The sequence below is a fragment of the Artemia sp. Qi Xiang Cuo genome, chromosome 2 (assembly GCF_049724085.1).
Source record: "Artemia sp. Qi Xiang Cuo chromosome 2, ASM4972408v1, whole genome shotgun sequence".
In the NCBI taxonomy this organism is placed as follows: domain Eukaryota; kingdom Metazoa; phylum Arthropoda; class Branchiopoda; order Anostraca; family Artemiidae; genus Artemia; species Artemia sp. Qi Xiang Cuo.
The window spans coordinates 43,028,655-43,048,642 of record NC_142795.1 but is presented as its reverse complement, the minus strand read 5'-3'; the positions used below and the strand labels follow the sequence as shown (position 1 = coordinate 43,048,642).

The window sequence follows — 19,988 nt, the reverse complement described above, 5'->3', positions numbered from 1 at the left end:
GGATTTGCCCCCCCCCCCGAAACAAATTGCCCCCCCCCGAAACAAATTATTGCGTACGTGCCTGGGGTCGGGGGTTATGTAGGAGGATCTTTCCATGAAGGAAGTTTTCATGGGGGAAGGGACATTGCTATGAAGCGGACGCCGGACTTCCCAGCATTATTTAAAAAAAAATCTGAAATTAAATATAAAAAAACAAGTTTTTCAACTGCAACAGCAGCAACATCAAAACTTTAAACGAACAGAAAATATTACATATATGATTGGGTTCACCCCTAGTCAATACCTCACTCTTTAAGCCAGAGATTTTTTAGTACTTTCATAAGAGCTATTTATTCTAATTAACGGCCTTTGTGATTAAGCGGTCATTTTTAAAGAATTGGAACAAAATTCGAACTTTCGCTTAGAGAGCAAGGTCTTGACTAGGGGGCGACCCCCTAATATACGTATTAAAAATATATGAATATAGAAGTTCGTTACGTAAGTTAATTCGTAAATTACGTATATTTATTACTAATAAAAACGTTCGTAAATAAAATAAAACAAGTTTCGAGAAAGCCATTTAACCAAATAAAAGTAAATTAATATAAAAATTTTGTTTTAATTATTCATGTACTGTGAGCCAAAATCAAAAACCTGCATTTATTCAAAACATTCAAAAATCAAATGAAAAAACAAGTTTTTTTTAACTGAAAGTAAGGAGCGACATTAAAACTTAAAACGAACAGAAATTATTCCGTATATGAAAGGGCTGTCCCCTCCTCAACGCCTCGCTCTTTACGCTAAAGTTTTTCAGTGTTAAAAAAAATAGAATTGTACGAAAATCAAACATAAGCGTAAAAAGCGAGGCGTTTAGGAGGGGACCTCCCCTGTCATAGATGAAATAAGGTCTGTTCAGTTTAATTATTAACGTTGCTCCTTACTTTCAGTTAAAAAAAACTGTTTTTTTTAATTTTAACGAAGAAGACCAGTTTCCATCCAGCGACTTGTGAATTTTTGAACTCATGAATAGGCTCGAAACTGTTGTAAATTTAAGCTGTGATTTGAGAAAATCTGATGAAAACATTAATGTTTGCGCTCAACATTGATCGCGCCGGCGGCGCGCCGCCACCATCTTACCGGCGGCGTGGCGCGGCGCGGTGTTTTTGGCTCCCGCCAAAAACATATATATATATATATATATATATATATATATATATATATATATATATATATATATATATATATATATATATATATATATATATATATATATATATATATATATATATATATATATATATATATATATATATATATATATATATATATATATATATATATATATATATATATATATATATATATATATATATATATATATATATATATATATATATATATATATATATATATATATATATATATATATATATATATATATATATATATATATATATATATATATATATATCATGCATATATATCAATTGGTGGAAAAAAAAATATATGTATGGAGCCCAGGATCACTCAGCCCGGGGGCCCATTACGGTTCTTGCTGGCCCTGTTCCCAGGGATAAGTGCCAATTGATATTGATACTATAGGAAGCGTAACAGTACTGCCTAAATAAAGAGCGATATGGCTTCAATGAGTTAATGTTTTTCGACGGACCCACTTCGTATAAAAGGAGTGGTTGCAAAAATTTCAGAAGGGGGTCAATTGATCGGAAATGGAAACTCCTGGTGTCATTTTTTTAGATTCAAAAGTGATTGGAGGGCGGCCAGTCCCCCTCTTATGCCCTTTATAGCAACCTTCCGTAACTCGAAAATAATACGATCAAAATTTGAGATAGCCAGTTTGTTAAAAATAGTCAAAAGTCCGACAAATATACCTTTGCTGATAATATGACCCCTTCCCATAGCCTGTGGGAAAGGGCTGTAAAATATGCAACTCGTCCATTGTTTACACACAGCTTTAATTATTGGGAAAGAGTAAATGTTTGGTGCTGGTTGTCTAAAACGGCTAAAAGTATTAAGGTTAAACTTCCAAAGAATTTTGAGGGGGATATTGAACTAAATTAAAACACGCTATGTGCATCCAGGTTGTCAAAAGGGTATACCCACAATATCTCCACAACGTATAACGGTATTGAGTAGAAACTTTAAAAAAAATTTGAGGAGAGATTTTGAACTACATAAAAGGACTATACGTGTATCCAGGTTGTCAATAGGGCTAGCCAAAATATTTTCGGGACGGCTTAGGTTTTTATGTTGAAAGTCTCAGGATATGTTGAGGGAGGTGCTGAATTTACACAAAAGACTCTTTGCTCACCCAGGTGTCAAATGGGCTTGATATACAATATCTCAGGGACGGATTAGAGTATTAAGCTGAAACTTTCAGTGAAGGCTAAGGCGGATGTTGAACTAATTAAAGGGGACTATTCCCATCCAGATTGATAGAAGGGGATATCTGAAATATCTCAGGAACAGTGAAGGCTAGTATGGAAATATTTAAGGCGGGTGTTGAACCAAATCAAAAGACACTTTGTGCAGCCAGGTTGTCAAAAGGGTGCATTTGAAATCTTAAGAACAGGTAAGGGTGTTAAGTTGAAACTTTATTGTCTCTGTAAAAGACACTAAATAGGGATATCAGTAATATCTTCAGAACGGAAACGAGTCTTTGAAATTGATCTTATAACCTCTAGTTTCCTTTTGAAGAACTGGTATCAGTGCTAAATGTAATTTTCCTTGCTTTCCAGGAGGAGGTTGCTTTAAACCTCCAGGATATGGTTTTCCGAAATGGTAGTTTCCGTCAAATTTTTTGAAAAAGTATCTAGTGAAAAAATTGATACAAGAACAGCCAGCACCCCTCTTGTGGCCTTGTTTTTACCTGGCTCTCACGACCCGAAGAATATCTGACCAAAATTTTGAAATAGTCTTCATGTTCAAAATAATCAAAAGATTCAACAAATATATCTCAAGGGATGAGATAATCCTTCACTCACCACTCTTGGGTGAGGGTCGTAATCTATACAAGTCGTCCATTGTTTGCACATAAATTTTGCAATAGGAAATGAGGGTATGTCTGATCCTTGGTTTTCGATTCGATGGAAAATTTCAGACCTTATTCTTTTGGTCAAAATATTTCATCTAGTTGATAATATGAAGGGGGGGGGGACTGGTCAAAATACTCTTTGTTTTTAATTATTTGTATTTTGAGTGAGCTCTAACAGGTCGTCCAATAGACAAAGATTAAAGAAGTTTCGCGAAAGTTTACTCTGGAAACGATACACATATCTTAGTAAATGAAAAGACGCCATGGGTGCCTGATTTTTCAAATTATTATACTATCTTGGGGATGGCCAAAGGGATCGATTTGAAAAAATTGAGGGAGGTTGTCAATAGGGCAAATCCAAAATATTTTCCGAACGGCATAGGTTATTATGTTGAAAGTCTCAGGACATGTTGAGGGAGGGGCTGGATTTACGCAAAAGACTATACGCTCACTCAGGTGTCAAATGGGCCTATATACAATACCCGAGCAACGGATTAGAGCATTAAGTTGAAATTTTCAGTAAAGGTTAAGGTGGATTTTGAACTAATTACAAGAATTATTTCCATCCAGATTGATAGAAGGAAATTTCTGAAATATCTCAGGAATAGTGAAGGTTAGTATGGAAATATCCAGGTGGGATTTGAACCAAATCAAAAGACACTTTGTGTAGCCAGGTTGTCAAAAGGGCACATCTGCAATATCAAGAACAGCTAAGGGTGTTGAGTTGAAACTTTATTGTTTCTGTAAAAGACACTAAATGGGGATATCATTAATATCTCCAGAACAGAAACGAGTCTTTGAAATTGATCTTATAATCTCTAGTTTCCTTTTGAAGAATTGGGATCAGTGCTAAATATAATTTTCCTAACTTTCCAGGGGAAGTCGCTTTAAACCTCAGGGATATGGTTTTCGGAAATGGTAAGGTTCCCATCAAATTTTGTAAAAAAGTATCTATGAAAAAATTGATTCAAGAACAGCCAGTCCCCCTCTTGTGGCCTTTTTTTTACCTGGCTCCCACGACCCGAAAAATATCTGATCAAAATTTTGAGATAGTCTTCATGTTCAAAAGGATCAAAAGATTCAACAAATATATCTCAAGGGATGACATATTCCCCCACTCACCACGCTTGGGGTGAGGGTCGTAACTTATGCAAGTCGTCCGTTGTTTACACATAAATTTTCCAATAGAAAAGGAGGTTATGTCCAATCCATGGTTTTTGACTGGATGGTAAATTTCAGAGCATATTCTTTTGGTCAAAATTTTTCATCTAGTTGGGAATATGAAGGGGAGGGGGGAACTGGTCAAAATACTCTTTGTTTATAATTAGCTGTTTTTCGAGTGAGCTCTTACAGATCGTCCAATGGACAAAGATTACGGAAGTTTCCCGAGAGTTTATCCTAGAAACGATACACATATTTTAGTAAATGAAAAGACGACATGAGCGCCAGATTTTTTAAATTATTTATAATATATTGTGAAAGGCCAAAGGGATCAATCGGAAAAATTGAGGGAGTAGTTGACAGTCGAGTGGATTTCTAAGGGAGTAGAAGGTAAGTAGACTCTAAATTCTTATCATTATCCCCTCTTTCAGAAGTCATCGTCAGACATAAATCAAACTTAGTGAAACGCAAATTAGCCGATGCTCCCCTCCTCTTTTGCATAAATATCTATTTCTATTGAGTATTGTTTTCGAAGCCTGACCCTTACTGGTAATACCATTTTGTATTTAATCATTATTATTTGAAAATTTACTTTTTTTTAAATCCAAATAAATGTATACGAGCAAATCCAACCTTACCAGGCTGGAGTTTAGCTTACTCATCACATCGGTACAAATTTTCCTGATTAGAGGAAAGGGACATGTTCTCACCTTATTCAGTGGTAAAAGGTCAAATCTGAGAGAAAGCTTTGTATGAAAAATATTTTTACGGCAAAAAATTGTTGCTTTTACATTCGATTATTTTGAATCTGAAGGAGAGAGTATTCTGGCAGCCTCTCTCCGGATCTACTATTGTAATTTTCACAGACATAGAACAATTATAGGTTGAACATATTACTAGCCATACTCAAATATGGATTAAATTTACCCTTAAAATTTGAATCTCTTCTGACTAGGAAATTAGAGTAAGCCATATGATGATTGAAAACCTCGATATCAAATTACCTGACTGTCTTTAATCTTATTTGTAAAAAGCCTTCCCTGTGTTCCATGATACCGAACAAATTGTTGGGCAGCTTCTTGGCTTGATTGGATTTCGTCCATTTCACTTTGAGGAAGAGCTGCAAATGCTGCCTCTGATGGAACAAAAATAGTGTAATCGCCAAATTTGGACAGCGACTCTTCAAAGCCTCCAATCTTTGCTAGCTCTAAGAAGGTGTTTAATCCTTCGTCTTGCGCTAGTTCAAGCAGGCTTTTAGCTGAAAAAAAAAATGAGTACAAGATATTCAATTTTCATCAAACTCGAAAATAGAATGTTCAAAAAGGTAAAACGAACAAAAGGGAGGTTTCGCTTGAAATTTTCAAAAACTTAGAAAATTTTCCCAAACTAGCATCTGGCAAGACTATTATTAGAATCTTATAATAAGTTCAATTATCGCCCCGTACCTTTGTCGGAAATGTAAGAAAACCTGTGGGATAATGAACTCCTTCCAAAATCAGGATAAACATTTGAATGGATGACCTTGAGATATTCCCTCAAATAGCCATGACTTTGAGCAAATATGGGATAAAACCACACCCATATAACAATCATTGGATGGTCCAATAAAGGACAATGAGCTTTTATACCAGTGTCTTGATTCAGGACCTTTAGTTCCCTTGGTATCACTATTTTAATATTTTTTTTTCCCAATGGGGGTCCCTCGCTAAGAGTCTTTCTGATGCGTGATAGTCCTCTTGCATAATAAAAGTATACATTTGAGTTGTTCACCTTGAGATATTCCCCCAAATCACCAAGATATGGAGCTACTTCTGGGAAGATAATTTCACTTTACAAGATTTGTGCGGATTCAAACAGGAGGAACTAATCCCTGGCTAGCCATGGCCAGTGAACAACGCCCCGTAATTCTTCCGACACCCCTTCATCCTCCAACACCCCTATAATATATACACCCCTAAAAAATATTGTTAAGGATTTATTCCAACTTTATGGTGACAGTAATATTCTTGCATTACCTTATGCTTCCGGTCGTGAAAACAAAATGTCGTACGTTTTTGATCAGTAATGATAGGGCTTTGGTAGAATAAACACATGTTCCTAGACCCCGACGCCGCTCATGATTTGGGATGTTTAGCTTGGTCTTTCGTGGTTTGACTTGTCTGAAACTTATAATCCAGGTCTTTACCTTCCTAATTTAGACTTTTCTGAGATAGGTTTCTTAGGTTTTGTATGTGTGTTATCTGAATCTTAAGATTGGGGGTGTTTAGTTTTCTATTTCGGGCCATTCTGTGCCTTTCTCTCGGCCTTTCGTAAGTGTTTGTTGTCTAATACCTATTATTTCGAATGTTTAGTTTGCTATGAGCTGGGTTTCTTAGACTTTTTTTGGTGTGTCCTGTCTGAAAAATATGATTTGGTTGTTTGTTTTGATTTTCGGGCTCTTTTCAGCTTGATTTCTTAGCCTGTCGTAGGTGTGTGTTGTCTGAAACTTATGATTTGCGATGTCTAATTTGGTTTTTCGTGATTTAACTTGTCGAACCTTATGATTTGGGATCTTTAGCTTGAAAATTTGGATTTTTTTTTTAACTAGGTTTCTTAGGGTTTCGTGTGTGTGTTGTCCGACACTTATGATTTGGGAAGTTTAGTTTGCTATTTTGAAGCTTTCTGCGCTATGCCTCTCAACATTTCGTTGGTGTGTGTGGTCTGAAACTTATGATCTGAGGCTCTTCATGATTTGAGGTTTTCTCAAGTTCAACCAATCAAATGTTTACTCTCATTATGCAAGTAGAATATCACGCATCAGAATGAAAAATAGATAGTTTTTTCGTGGTTTGACTTGTCTGAAACTTATAATTTGGGATCTTTAGCTTGCTAATTTGGACTTTTTTTAAGCTAGGTGTCTTAGGCTTTGGCATGTGTGTTGCCTAAAACTTGTGATTTCGGTTGTTTAGTTTGATATTTTGAGTTCCTAGGTTCATTGGTCTTTTGTAGGTGTGTGCTGTCCATAAATTAGGATTTTGGATGTTAACTTTTTCTGAACCAAGTTTCTGAGAATTTTGTAGGTGTATGTATTAGACGTATGATTTGGGAATTTTAGTCAAGTATGTCATGGTTTGATTGGTCTGAAAGCTATTATTTGGGATGTTTAATTTGCTTTTGTGATCTTTTTGACCTTATGAAGATCCTGCTCAATTTTTTTTGGTAGCATATGCATTTATTCCTTCACTCTCACCCTAATTCAGCTAAACCATGTATACCCGTCAGTCATCTATGAAAATTAGGTAATCAGTACTGTAGGTATGATAAAAATGTCTGTGTACCATCCAAGATAAATTAACAACAGTATTCAATAAACCAATAATATATTCTAACATTATAATCCAAAATAGAATATCATTTCATTCTCGTGTGGTAAATTTTAAGCACTCCTTATCGCTTCAACAATGTGGGTATTTCATGAACTTGATTTCTAATGTCCGAATAGATTTCTTTAGATTGCTTCTTCTATATGAAAATGCTCATCGCCAGGAACAATTAAATATTCTAGATCCTTAGCAGTTACCATGTATTGATCTTGAAATGAAAAGTATGAATCATATTTTTTATAATAGAGTTTAACTTTAGTCTTATTTTATCTCTTTGTAAGGGCAATGAGACTTTTTTCATTCATATTATAAATTAAACTTTCCTATACTGTCAACACTAAACAAAAATTGGAAATTAAATTTTCGAATGAATCATTGTTCTCTTTATGACCTAAAACAAAATCCCTAGATTTATATTCATAGGAGGAATCGTATTAAAATCAATGACGTAGGAACCATAATGTCCCATTATTCCAACAATTAAACTGTATACCAGATTCTACTCTCCAAAAAAATTCAAAGCCATGACGATACCAGTCTTTTAGATATAAACTAAAATTCAGTTCAAGTTTCTTTTGTAATTTTACCAGGATAGGTATTTTCCAAGTGTTCACACTTATCGTAGTGACAATTGGAGTATAGAAATCGCCTGATATAATAGACACAAATTTCTTCAGCATAGGAATTACAATCCTTAAATTGAATTGCACATCCTCTATGGAGCTTACACAGATTGAATAATCTACATTTCTCATCAAAATAGTGCATTTCTCACAGGACCAGCTCTCCAATGTATACAGACATAGAAGACACAAGTGATATATTTTTTCGCCATCGACTCACACAGTGCTATTTATAAACTAACTAGAACCCTTAAGAAAACGAAGTGCTCTAATACTGAATACAGACAGAAAGCAATCACATGTTGGCTCTTTATAGAGATGGGGAGGAGTAATCATATGATAACCAACTAAAATATCTATCCATTAAAATAATTATTGATGTAATACAGTAGAATTGAACCACTGACATTTTTGGCTTTTAATGTCTGAAAAATAAAGAAACATAACAACTTAATGTAAAAGAATATTTTTAATGAAACAATGCCACGTACAGTATTACACATTATTAATATCGTTTAACATCTTTGTAAGTTTCAGAGCTGTTCTGTAAAATGGTTTGTCTTGTTCTCTCTTAATACTGCAGACATTCTCTTCTCTTCCTGTTTAGCCAGTACAATATTCATTATTCTATTTTGGGTCATACTAAATCTTTATTGCAGTTTCACAAACCAGCTCTTTATTCATTGCGTTAGCGGTGTTATTGGGTTTAATGATGTATCTGAATTGAAACGTGTTTTTGTGTATAACTAAAAATGGATTAATGATTATTCTACTGATTACGAACTAGGAGAAGAGATTAGATACACTATCAAGAAAGAATAGGATGAACTATTTTGTAGAAGACATTCAAAATATTCAAAATTGTACAATTCTATGAATATTATGCATCAATATACATAAGATATCTTTATTACAATATTCCACGCGTCATTATTTCAATAAAAATATTTTATGCGTTACTTTGCTGTTTCCAATATTTTAGGATGCGATAGCAAGTCATTAGTTTAGTTTTAGTTTAGGTTTTTAGTTTAGATTTTTAGTTCAGAGTCTTAGTTTAGAGTTTTAGTTTAGTTTTAGTTTAGAGTTTTAGTTTAGGTTTGAGTTTTAGTTTAGATTTTCTTTCAGATTTTTAGTTAAAAGTTTTAGTTTAGAGTTTCAATTTAGAATTTTAGTAAATATTTTTAGTTTAGGTTTTTATTTTAGAGTTTTAGTTTGGAGTCTTAGTTTAAAGTTTTAGTTTAGATTTTTAGTTTAGATTTTCAAGTGGTTTACTAGAGTCTAAAATATGTGAATTATATTTTTACCATAGTCTGAAAGAGATGAATCAAATTCTTTTCAGACATTTAAAAGTATAGATGGTGACAGGTTTTCACTACCTCAAGTGCTGCCATCTTTTCAGCTCTAGTAATAGATTGTAGCACACCCACTCAGACACAAAAACATAGTGATAGAGACAAGCAAAAAAAGTTGGGTTCATTTAGGTTCACTTAGCGTGAGGCGCCACACTTAATGAACCTAAATGAACCTAACTTTTTTCTTGTCTAAAACTGTTATGTTTCCAATATTTTGAGATAAGATAGCAATTCATTAGTTAAGTTTAGTTTAGATTTTTAGTTTAAATTTTTAGGTTAGAGTTTTAGTTTAGTGTTTAAGTTTAGTTTTAGTCTAGTTTTAGTTTAGGGGTGTAGTTCTAGTTTAGAGTTTTAGTTTTGATTTATAGTTTAGAATTTTAGTTTAGTTTTAGTGTAGTTTTTAGTTTTGAGTTTTAGCATAACTTTAGTTTAGAGTTTTAGTTTACGGTTTTAGTTTAGTTTTAGTTTAGATTTAGTTTAGAGTCTTAGTTTTTGTTTAGAGTTTTAGTTTAGATTTATAGTTTAGAGTTTTAGTTTAGTGTTTAACTTTAGTTTTAGTCTAGGTTTAGTTTATAGTTTTAGTTCTAGTTTAGGATTTTAGTTTAGTTTTAGTTAAGTTTTTAGTTTTGAGTTTTAGTATAACTTAAGTTTAGAGTTTTAGTTCAGATTTTTAAGTTTATATTTTTAGTTTATAGTTTTTGTTCAGAGTCGTAGTTTAGAGTTTTAGTTTAGATTTTCAAGTGTTTTACTAGAGTCTAAAATATATGAAATACCCTGAAATATCTGATATATGGGAAATATGTCTGAAATACCCACTCAGACAAACAGACATAATCATAGAGACAAGCAAAAAAGTTAGGTTCATTTAGGTTCACTTAGCGACGCGCCACGCTAAATGAACCTAAATAAACCTAACTTTTTTTTGCTTGTTTATAACTGTTATGTTTCTAATATTTTAGGATTCGATAGCAAATCTTTAGTTTAGTGTTAGTTTAGATTTTTAGTTTAGAGTTTCAGTTTAGATTTCTAGTTTAGTTTTAGCTTAGAGATTTAGTTTTAATTTATAGTTTTAATTTAGTGTTTTACTTTAGATTTTTAGCTTAGAGTTTCAATTTAGAGTTTTAGTTTAGAGTTTTAGTTTAGAATTTTAGTTTAGATTTTTAGTTTAGAGTTTTTGTTTAGAATTTTAGTTTAAAGTTTTAGTTTAGAGTTTTAGTTCAGATTTTTAGTTTAGATTTTCAAGTGGTTTACTAGAATCTGAAATAGATGAGTTAGATTTTTACCTTAGTCTGAGAGAGATGAAACGATTTCTTCTAAGACATTTAAAAGTATAGATGGTGACAGGTTTTCACTACCTCAAGTGCTCCCTTATTTTCAGCTGTAGTTATAGGTGTTTGCACACCCGCTCAGACACACAGAAATAGTAAGAGAGACAAGCAACAAAAGTTAAGCTCATTTAGGTTTACTTAGCGTGGCACGCCACGTTAAGGCAAGCTAACGACTAAGACACGCTATGACTAAACTAGTGACTAAAATATCGCAACCTAAAATATTGGAAACATAACAGTTTTAGACAAGCAAAATAAGTTAGGTCTATTTAGGTTCACTTAGCGCTACGTGAACCTAATGAACTTAACTTTCTTTGCTGGTTTTTAACGTGGCATGCCATACTAAGTGAACCTAAATGAACCTAACTTTTTTTTGCTTGTTTCCTCACTATGTCGGTGTGTCTGAGCGGGTGTGTCTGGCGCACCACGCTAAGACAAGCTAACGACTAAGACACGCTAAAACTAAACTAATGACTTGCTATCGAAACCTAAAATATTGGAAACATAACAGTTTTAGACAAGCAAAATAAGTTAGGTTTATTTAACTTCACTTAGCGTGGCACGCCACGCTAGGTGAACCTAAATAAACCTAACTTTCTTTGCTGGTCTTAACGTGGCACACCATACTAAGTGAACCTAAATGAACCCAACTTTTTTTTGCTTGTCTCCTCACTATGTATGTGTGTCTTTGCGGGTATGCTACCATCTATAACTAGAGCTGAAAAGATGCAGCACTGGCATCTCTTGATAGTGTAGCTTCTCTCTTCTCTTAGTTCATAATCAGTAAAATAGTCATTAATCCATTTTGAGTCATACACAATTTTTACTGTGGCGTCACCTACAGGTTCAATATGCGTTTCGTCTTTGGTATTATTGGGTTCATTGACTATATCTGTTTGTATATGATGAATGGTAGTAATAATGTTAACTTGCGCTTTATTTTCCATCGTTTCATCTTTGTAATCTTTAGTGATATTGTCTGTCAATGCTCTTTTTATATTGCCTGTGATTTCACTGCCTATTATCATATTATATTTACACAGGTATCAGTTTTGGCACATAAATGAGATATGGTTATTGAAATTAGTGCAGCAGTATACCTGTATTCTTTTTCTCTTTTTTACACTGCTAATACCAGAAGGGTTATGTAGGATCTATCAACAGGCTACCACAACGTGTTACCACTAACACTAGCAAGGAGTTGTCCCCCATCATCGATGATTATTTTTATGTTTGCAATCTCTTTGAGCAATAAATTCTCTGGAAATGATACTTTCCCATATTCACCATATGCATGATGTCCCCTCCTCTCCTCCTCAACGCCTTGTTCGTTACGCTAAAGTTTGACTCTTTCTCCCAACTCTAATTGTTAAAACAATAACAAAAACTTTAGCTTAAGGAGCAAGGCATTGACCAGGGGGCAGCCCCTTCCGTATACGGAATAATTCCTATTCGTGTGAAGATTTAATGTCGCTGTTTACTTTCAGTTAAAAAACTTGTTTTTTATTTAATTTCTGAACATTTTTGAATTAATGCAGCTTTGATTTTGGATCACCGTACATGGATAATTAAAATGAAATTTGCATATTAATTTTACTTTTTCGGCTAAATGGCTTTCTCGAAATTTTATCTGACGTAACTGACGAAATAACTTACGTAACCAACTTCTATATTCATCTATTTCTATTACATAATTGAGGGGCTCTCCCCTTAGTCAAAACCTCTCTCTTTACGCTAAAGATTGAATTTTGTTCCAATTCTTTAACAATGACCCCTGAATCACAAAGGCCGTTTAGTTAGAATAGATAGCTTTATTGAAAGTACTAAGAAATCTTTAGCGTAAAGAACGAGGTTGACTAGGGGAAGAACCCCTCATATACATAATAGTTTCTGTTCTTTTTAAGTTTTAATGTAGCTCCTTACTTTCAGTTGAAAAAACTTGTTTTTTTATTTAATTTCTGATCGTTTTTAAATATGCTGAGAAATCCGGCGGCCCCGTCATAGAAATGTCCCTTCCCCGAGAATAAATTCTCCTTGGAAAGATCCTCCCACGTAGCCTCCTCCTCCGACCCCCTCCCCACCAGAAAAAATCCCACCTGAAAAAGTCTGCATACTTCCAAGTAACAAATATCGGCAAAGTTCATAACTTGGAGCGCTTCCCCCGGGGATTGTGGAGGAGTAAGTCATCCTCAAAGACATATTTATTAGGTTTTTGACTATGCTGAACAAAATGGATATCTCAAAATTTTAATCGGGTGACTTTGGGAAAACGATGAGCGTTGGGGGGGGGGTCTAGTTGCACTCCAATATTTTCGGTCACTTAAAAATAGCACTAGAACTTTTATTTTCAGATTGAATGAGCCCTCTCGTGATATTTTATGACCACTTGATCGATAAGATCACCCCTGAAATAATAAACACGCATCCGTGATCTTTCTTCTGGCAAAAGATGCAAAATTCCAAATTTTGTCAGGTACGATCTTGAAACCTCTACAGTAGGGTTCTCTGATACGCTGAATATGATCGTTTGATTTTCATTAAGATTCTACTACTTTTAGGGGGAGTTTTCCCCTTTTTCCAAAAATAAGGCAAATTTTTTCAGTCTCGTAACTTTTGATGGGTAAGACTAAACTTGACAAAATTTAAATGTTTGAAATCAGTCTAAACATCCGATTCTTTTGACGTATCTACTGGTACCAAAATTCCGTTTTTTAGAATTTTCGTTACTATTGAGCCGGTTCGCTCCTTCCTTACAGTTCGTTACCACGAATGTTACCATATAGGTAATACCATATAGGATACTCAAAATATCTTGCGAGACTTTGATAATGCAAGACAAGATTTTGCAATAACTAGCATGATATGGTAATATCATGTAATACATTAATACTGTAATGTAAAGTGTTTTTTACTTCGAGACGTTTGTAAAATTGGAGACGTTTTTTTCTTCGTGACGTTGTTGATTTTAGCTTTGAGACGTTTTTAAAAGTTAGAGATGCAAGAACAGAAATTTTCAGACACAGTTTTCACACTACTACCAGGTTCACAAGTGGTATACTAGGGTCTGAAATAGATGGAACATAGGAGACAAATAAAAAAATGTCCTTTTGTTCAAAGAATTGATGTGGGAATAATATCTTGAGAGATGAACCGGATTCTGTTTAGAGTTAGAGACATATTAGGGGAAAATGTATCAATATTCAGTCTGACCCTGACACTACTACCAGGATCACAAGTAGTGTTCTAGAGTCTGAAATAGATGGAACATAGGAGACATTTTGAAACATGTCCTTATGTCCAAGGAGTTGATGATGGAATAATATCTTGCAAGACTTTGATAATGTAAGACAAGATTACGTAATACCTAGCAAGATTTGGTAATATCATGTAATACATTAATACTGCTATGCAAGGTGTTCGATAATTTCAGACAAGATTTTGATTATCCTACACATGATTCGGAAACACTTGGCAAGAATTTGATAATACCATGCATTATTTTGTTAAGAACTTGTAAGACTTAGGTAATACCATATAGGATACTCAAAATATCTTGCGAGACTTTGATAATGCAAGACAAGTTTTTGCAATAACTAGCATGATATGGTAATATCATGTAATACATTAATACTGTAATGTAAAGTGTTTGATACTTTCAGACAAGATTTTGATATTATCACACAAGATTTGGGAACAGTTGAAAAGATTTTGATAATACCATGCATGATTTGATAATAATTTTTATTACTTAGGTAATACCAGAGAGGATACTCATAATATCTTGAAAGACTTTGATAAAGCAAGACAAGATTTTGTAATACCTAGCAAGATTTGGTAATATCTTGTAGGACATTAATACTGCAATGCAAGGTATTGGATAATTTCAGACAAGACTTTGACTATCCCACACAAGATTTGGGAATATTTGACAAGACTTTGATAATACCATGCATGATTCTGTTAATAACTTGCAAGACATAGGTAATACCAGAGAGGATATTCATTATATTTTGTGAGACTTTGATAATGTAAGACAAGATTTTGTAATACCTAGTAAGATTGGTAAACATTAATACTGCAATGTAAGGTGTTTTTTATAATTTCAGACAAGATTTTGATTATATCGCAAGATTTGGAAACACTTGACAAGATTTTGATAGTATTATGCATCATTTTGTCAATAACTTGCAAGACCTAGGTAATACTATAGAGGATATGAGGATACTCATGATATCTCGCAGATTTTGATAATGCAAGAAAAAATTTTGTAATACCTAAGAAGATTTGGTAATACGATTTGGTAATGTCTTGTAAGAAATATATAATGCAATGTGAGGTGTTTGATGGTTTCAGACAAGATTTTGATTATATCACACAAGATTTGGAAACACTTAACAATATTTTGATAATACCATGCATAATTTTGTTAATAACTTACAAGACTTAGGTAATATCAGAGAAAATACTTATAACATCTTGCAAGACTTTGATAATACAAGACAAGATTTTTTAATATCTAGCATGATTTCGTAATATCATGTAAGATATCTATAACGCAATCTAAGGTGTCTGATAATTTCAGACAAGATTTTGATTATATCACACAAGATTTGGAAACATTTGGTAAGATTTTGATAATACCATGCATGATTTTGTTAATAACTTGCAAGACTTAGGAAATACCATAGAGGATAACCATAACACATTGAAACTCTTTGATAATTCAAGACAGGATTTTGTAATACATAGCGAGATTTGGTAATATCATGCAAGACATTAATACCGTTATGTGGGGTGTTTGATAATTTCAGACAAGATTTCGATTATACCACACAAGATTTAAAAACACTTGGTAAGATTTTGACAATATAATGCATGATTTTGTTAATAAATTGCAAGACCTAGGTAATACCAGAGAAGATACTTATAATATCTGGCAAGGCTTTGATTTAAAAAACAACAACAAAACGTCACTACAAATATTATTTTTCCAAAAGAAAAAATCATGACTGACATTTTTATATCATCCTCATCTTGTACTTTTAAAATATCACAGGTGGTTTCTTTTGCTAGAAGTATATTTGATGTTATTTTAAGACATGGAGAATAAGTTGAAACAAATCTATGTCAAAGAAAAAAGGGAGGGGGCGAAAAATTGGGGAGGGGGTGGTGGGGTCATCCTCATCTTGTACTTTTAAAATATCACAGGTGTTTTTTTAGAAGTATATTTGATTTTGTTTTAAAACATGGGAAAAAAGTTGAAAAAATGTGGGGCAAACAGTTGGGGGAGGGTGAGGGGCATTGGGGCCTTTAAAAGTTGGATCGTCAATGACTAAGGGCTGTCGTATCATTGCCTAAAATGTAAAACTAATTTTTGTTGTACCATAGCTCCAATTGTATACTCACTATCAGCGTCGTCAAATCCATAAGCCCCTCACTACTGGATTTCTTTTCATCGAACTTTTTATGTAAAAAAGAGCACAAAATCTATTTTGTATTATGTAAGAAGAATTTGTAGTAAGTGCAATAGTATAGCCTAACCCCTATAGGGGTCGTCAAATCCATCACCCCCTCACTACTTGATTTCTAGGGATTGTTCTGGATTCTGTATATTGAAATCCTATTCTCGGCGCCTTTTAATATAAACCATTTAAAATCCCACTTTATATTTTCTTAATGATTTTTTTCGCAATTGCATCAAGACTAAACCGCTCAAATATTTCTGAAATCATCAAAAAATCTTTAGCGAATATCTTAGATCATTACACAATCTGTTTCGCAATAGCTTAATTATAATATATCTTAATATACCAATATATAATATATATCAATAATATATCTGAATATATAATATATTAATAGATATATTATAAAATATCAGTGCTCTGACTGCTGCAAGAAATTTGCTGATGTACCAGCTTCCCCGCAGATCCCGCCTCCTTCAAAGACTCTGGTTTATTCACCAGTTTTAAGCTTTTTCCGGCACTATCTACAGTCAGGAATTTTGTCCACCTTCTGTATATCTGCGTGTGCAACCTTCTATTCTACTGATCATCTTGATCAAGCTAGAAGCCTCCTAACATCTCTAGTGAACCCCACGCATAAACTCCTTGCACGTCGCGGCCCTTCTGCTAAGCAAAGCCTGTCACAGGATATTTTAGACATTCTTATTTCTGATGATGCAACCCCTCGCTTGCCAAATCTGAAATTCGTTATGACTGCAAGTGATGCGATACCTGCGATAGATACGGATCAAAATGCTCACTTTAGCCGTGCCATTCAAACCTTAAACCGGCATCTTTTTAGCATTATTGATAAACTTGATTACGTCACAAGTAAGGTGGCGGAGACTCCTGCTGTGGTGAAAGAGAGTGGTGACGGAGTACAGAGCGAGGTTTTGAGCTGAATAAATAAAGAAAAACTTAATGATAAATCTTTGCCTCCGTTGAATAGCGAGTCTGAAACAGTGGGTCTTGTAGTAGATTCACCGCCACAAGATTGGGATGATCCCTTAAAGGGTGAAGCTTTTCTGAAATCGTTGGATGGAGCTTATGGTATAGTGCGGATTTCACTTTCTAAGGAATCAGGATCCCAGCAACCGAAATGGGTCATTCAAACGAAAATACAAGACCCCGAAAACTTGAAAGCCTGTTTGAATGAAAAGGTCGGAAAAACTGAGGTTTGGAAATAGAGAATTGTCTGTTTATTATCACGAGTGGACTTTCCGATCGATCCAGAGAGTGTGTGTGCTTCTAACAAAGGTATCGATAAGATACAGCGCATCGGTGTTTCGAAATAATATCGTGTATACTTTCGTTCGGCAATGGCTAAGTCTTATTATTTGCGTCATGGAATTCATATTGGCTACGAACATTTCCGGCTTACTAATTATAAGTTTTTACCGCGAATGTGCTACAAATGCGGGACGCTCAAGTATATATCGTCGGGCTGCTCTAGCGTGGAACGTTGTCTCAAGTGTCTTGGTAGTGAACACTCTCGTTCTAGGAACAACCCTTGCCAGAATGATCCTTGTTGCTTCCATTGTGGATCTCATGAGCATACTGGATTTAGCTTTCGCTGCAAACAGTTAACCGAAAAAGTTGCAAAGAATAAAAAATGACTAGTGCAAAGACTATATCTCTGAATCTGAATGGATTTGGTGATAAACAACATGTATTGCAGTCTATGCTGTGGGATCTGGATATTTTGTGTCTGCAAGAGTATCACCTTCTGGACCACTCTGCTAGTCTTCTTTCGAGCCTATTGCAGCAGTTTAAGTGTTTTATATATCCAGCTACACCTACAGGTGAACGCCCATCTGGAGGCGTTTGCATTTTTATTCGAGAGAATATTCCAGTTTCAGTGTTTGCCGTTAATCGTTATCTTGTTGCTGTTCGAATCCCAGGGATTATCGTTTTGTCTTGCTATTTACCAAGAAATTATCATACTATTGATTCGGATTTTGATTTCAGTTTTGCATGTTTAGATTTATCGTGACTCGTGGCGAAAGTTTCGTCAGATTTCCAGTGGCTTATTTGCGGAGATTTTAACTGCAACATTGCTATCTCTGATGTCCGCTCCTCCGCTCTTTTATCTTTGTTTTCGGTTTTTACTATAGTTTCAAAAGATGCGGATTTTACGTATGTCCATAATTCTGGTTCTTGCTCTAATCCAGACCATGTACTTGTTTCAAATAGAGTGTTATTAGTAGAGGTGACCCTAAAGCTCGTGACAGTACACCAAATATGGGCATAGAGTCATTAGGGAGAACACGTGGTAATGTCAGTCGTGACGGGGCACCAAATATGGGCATGGAATCCCCAGGGAGAATGATTGCGTAATCGGTCAATGACCTCTTTTTTCCAAGGTCGATTTATTTGTTGTTGTTGTTGTAAGTGCACGCTCTCAGCGAATGTTATGAGTTTCCAGAAATAGAAAACAGAATTTGTTGTTGTGTTGGACATGTACATGCTCGAGGCGAATTTCATGGTGTCCAGAAATAGTATTTGTTGTTATTGCTCGAGCCAAATGTTATGAGTTTCCCGGAAACAGTTAGATCACGTGTTTCCTTCTCAGCCAATCAGCGAGTCGGTTACATCCCCCTTCTCAGCCAATCAAAGGGCTTGTTACATATGGTTTTCCCCGTTACATAACAATTCGCCCTTGAGATTTCGTATATAACGGGCATGCAATGTGATATCGTATATATAAGTTCCAGAACACAATGGATAGAACACATGAAATTATTGATGAACTTGAAGCCTTGGCAGCCGCAATTAGCAATGTAAGTGCATTTTTATTTTCAAACGAATTTTCCTTGGATATCCTCCAGTATATTCAGCTAAAACGTAAATATATTCCTTTACCCCAAACCCCTCACCCCCCCCAAACCATACAAACATCACTTTACAATCAATGGAAAACATAAAATATATTCTTTTACCCTCAAAACCTAACCCCCCCTCACTGTTTTACAACAAAACTCTCGCAAAAAGAAATAATTATCCTTTCGTTAAATTTATGCAATTTTACGTGTTCTATATCCTAGCTAAAAGCGACCATTGACTTCTGTCAATTTTTAATGAAAATGCCGCTCTGGTTTTGACATAATGCTCTACGCGAGGTTATAATTAGCTGTCACCCTTTTCAGGTGTGTTCACGCTATCGGTCTAGCCAAAGTGTTTTGTTTTGACTGTCAAATTAAAACACTTTTAAGCAAAAAGAGATTGCTGTATATTAAGCTTGTAGTTTCGTAACCTTGTATTTGTCAGAGAGCTGGTGATAGAGATTATTTTCAAATTAAGTTTAACAATATATTTAGAAAATTATGTGAAAGGGGGAGGGGGCAATACCGTGTTTCGAACAGATTCGTGGTAAGTAAAGTATGTGCAGGGGGAGCGCAATGCCTTCAATTCCACCGACATCAGTGTAAAATTAAAACAAAATATTTCTTCGCATTAAAAGTAAGGGCCTTGTATTGTCAGAGAGCCGATGAAAGAGATTATTTTAAAATTAAGTTTAACAATATATTTAGGACATTATGTGAAAAGGTGGAGGGGGCAATACATTGCTTCTAACATCTTCGTTGTAAGTAAATTTTGTAATGGGGGAGGGCAATGCCTTCAATTCTA

At 34.5% G+C, this 19,988-nt stretch overlaps 1 protein-coding gene across 1 annotated transcript in view; it reads right to left on the bottom strand.

Annotated features, from left to right (window-relative positions):
* The window catches only part of LOC148955254 (periostin-like), a 286,642-nt gene that overhangs the window by 12,366 nt on the left and 254,288 nt on the right, over positions 1 to 19,988 (bottom strand). The window contains exon 9 of the mRNA XM_089108124.1: positions 5,197 to 5,450. Within this exon, the coding sequence (XP_088964250.1) occupies positions 5,197 to 5,450 (254 nt within the window). The remainder of the gene's footprint in view (positions 1 to 5,196; positions 5,451 to 19,988) is intronic.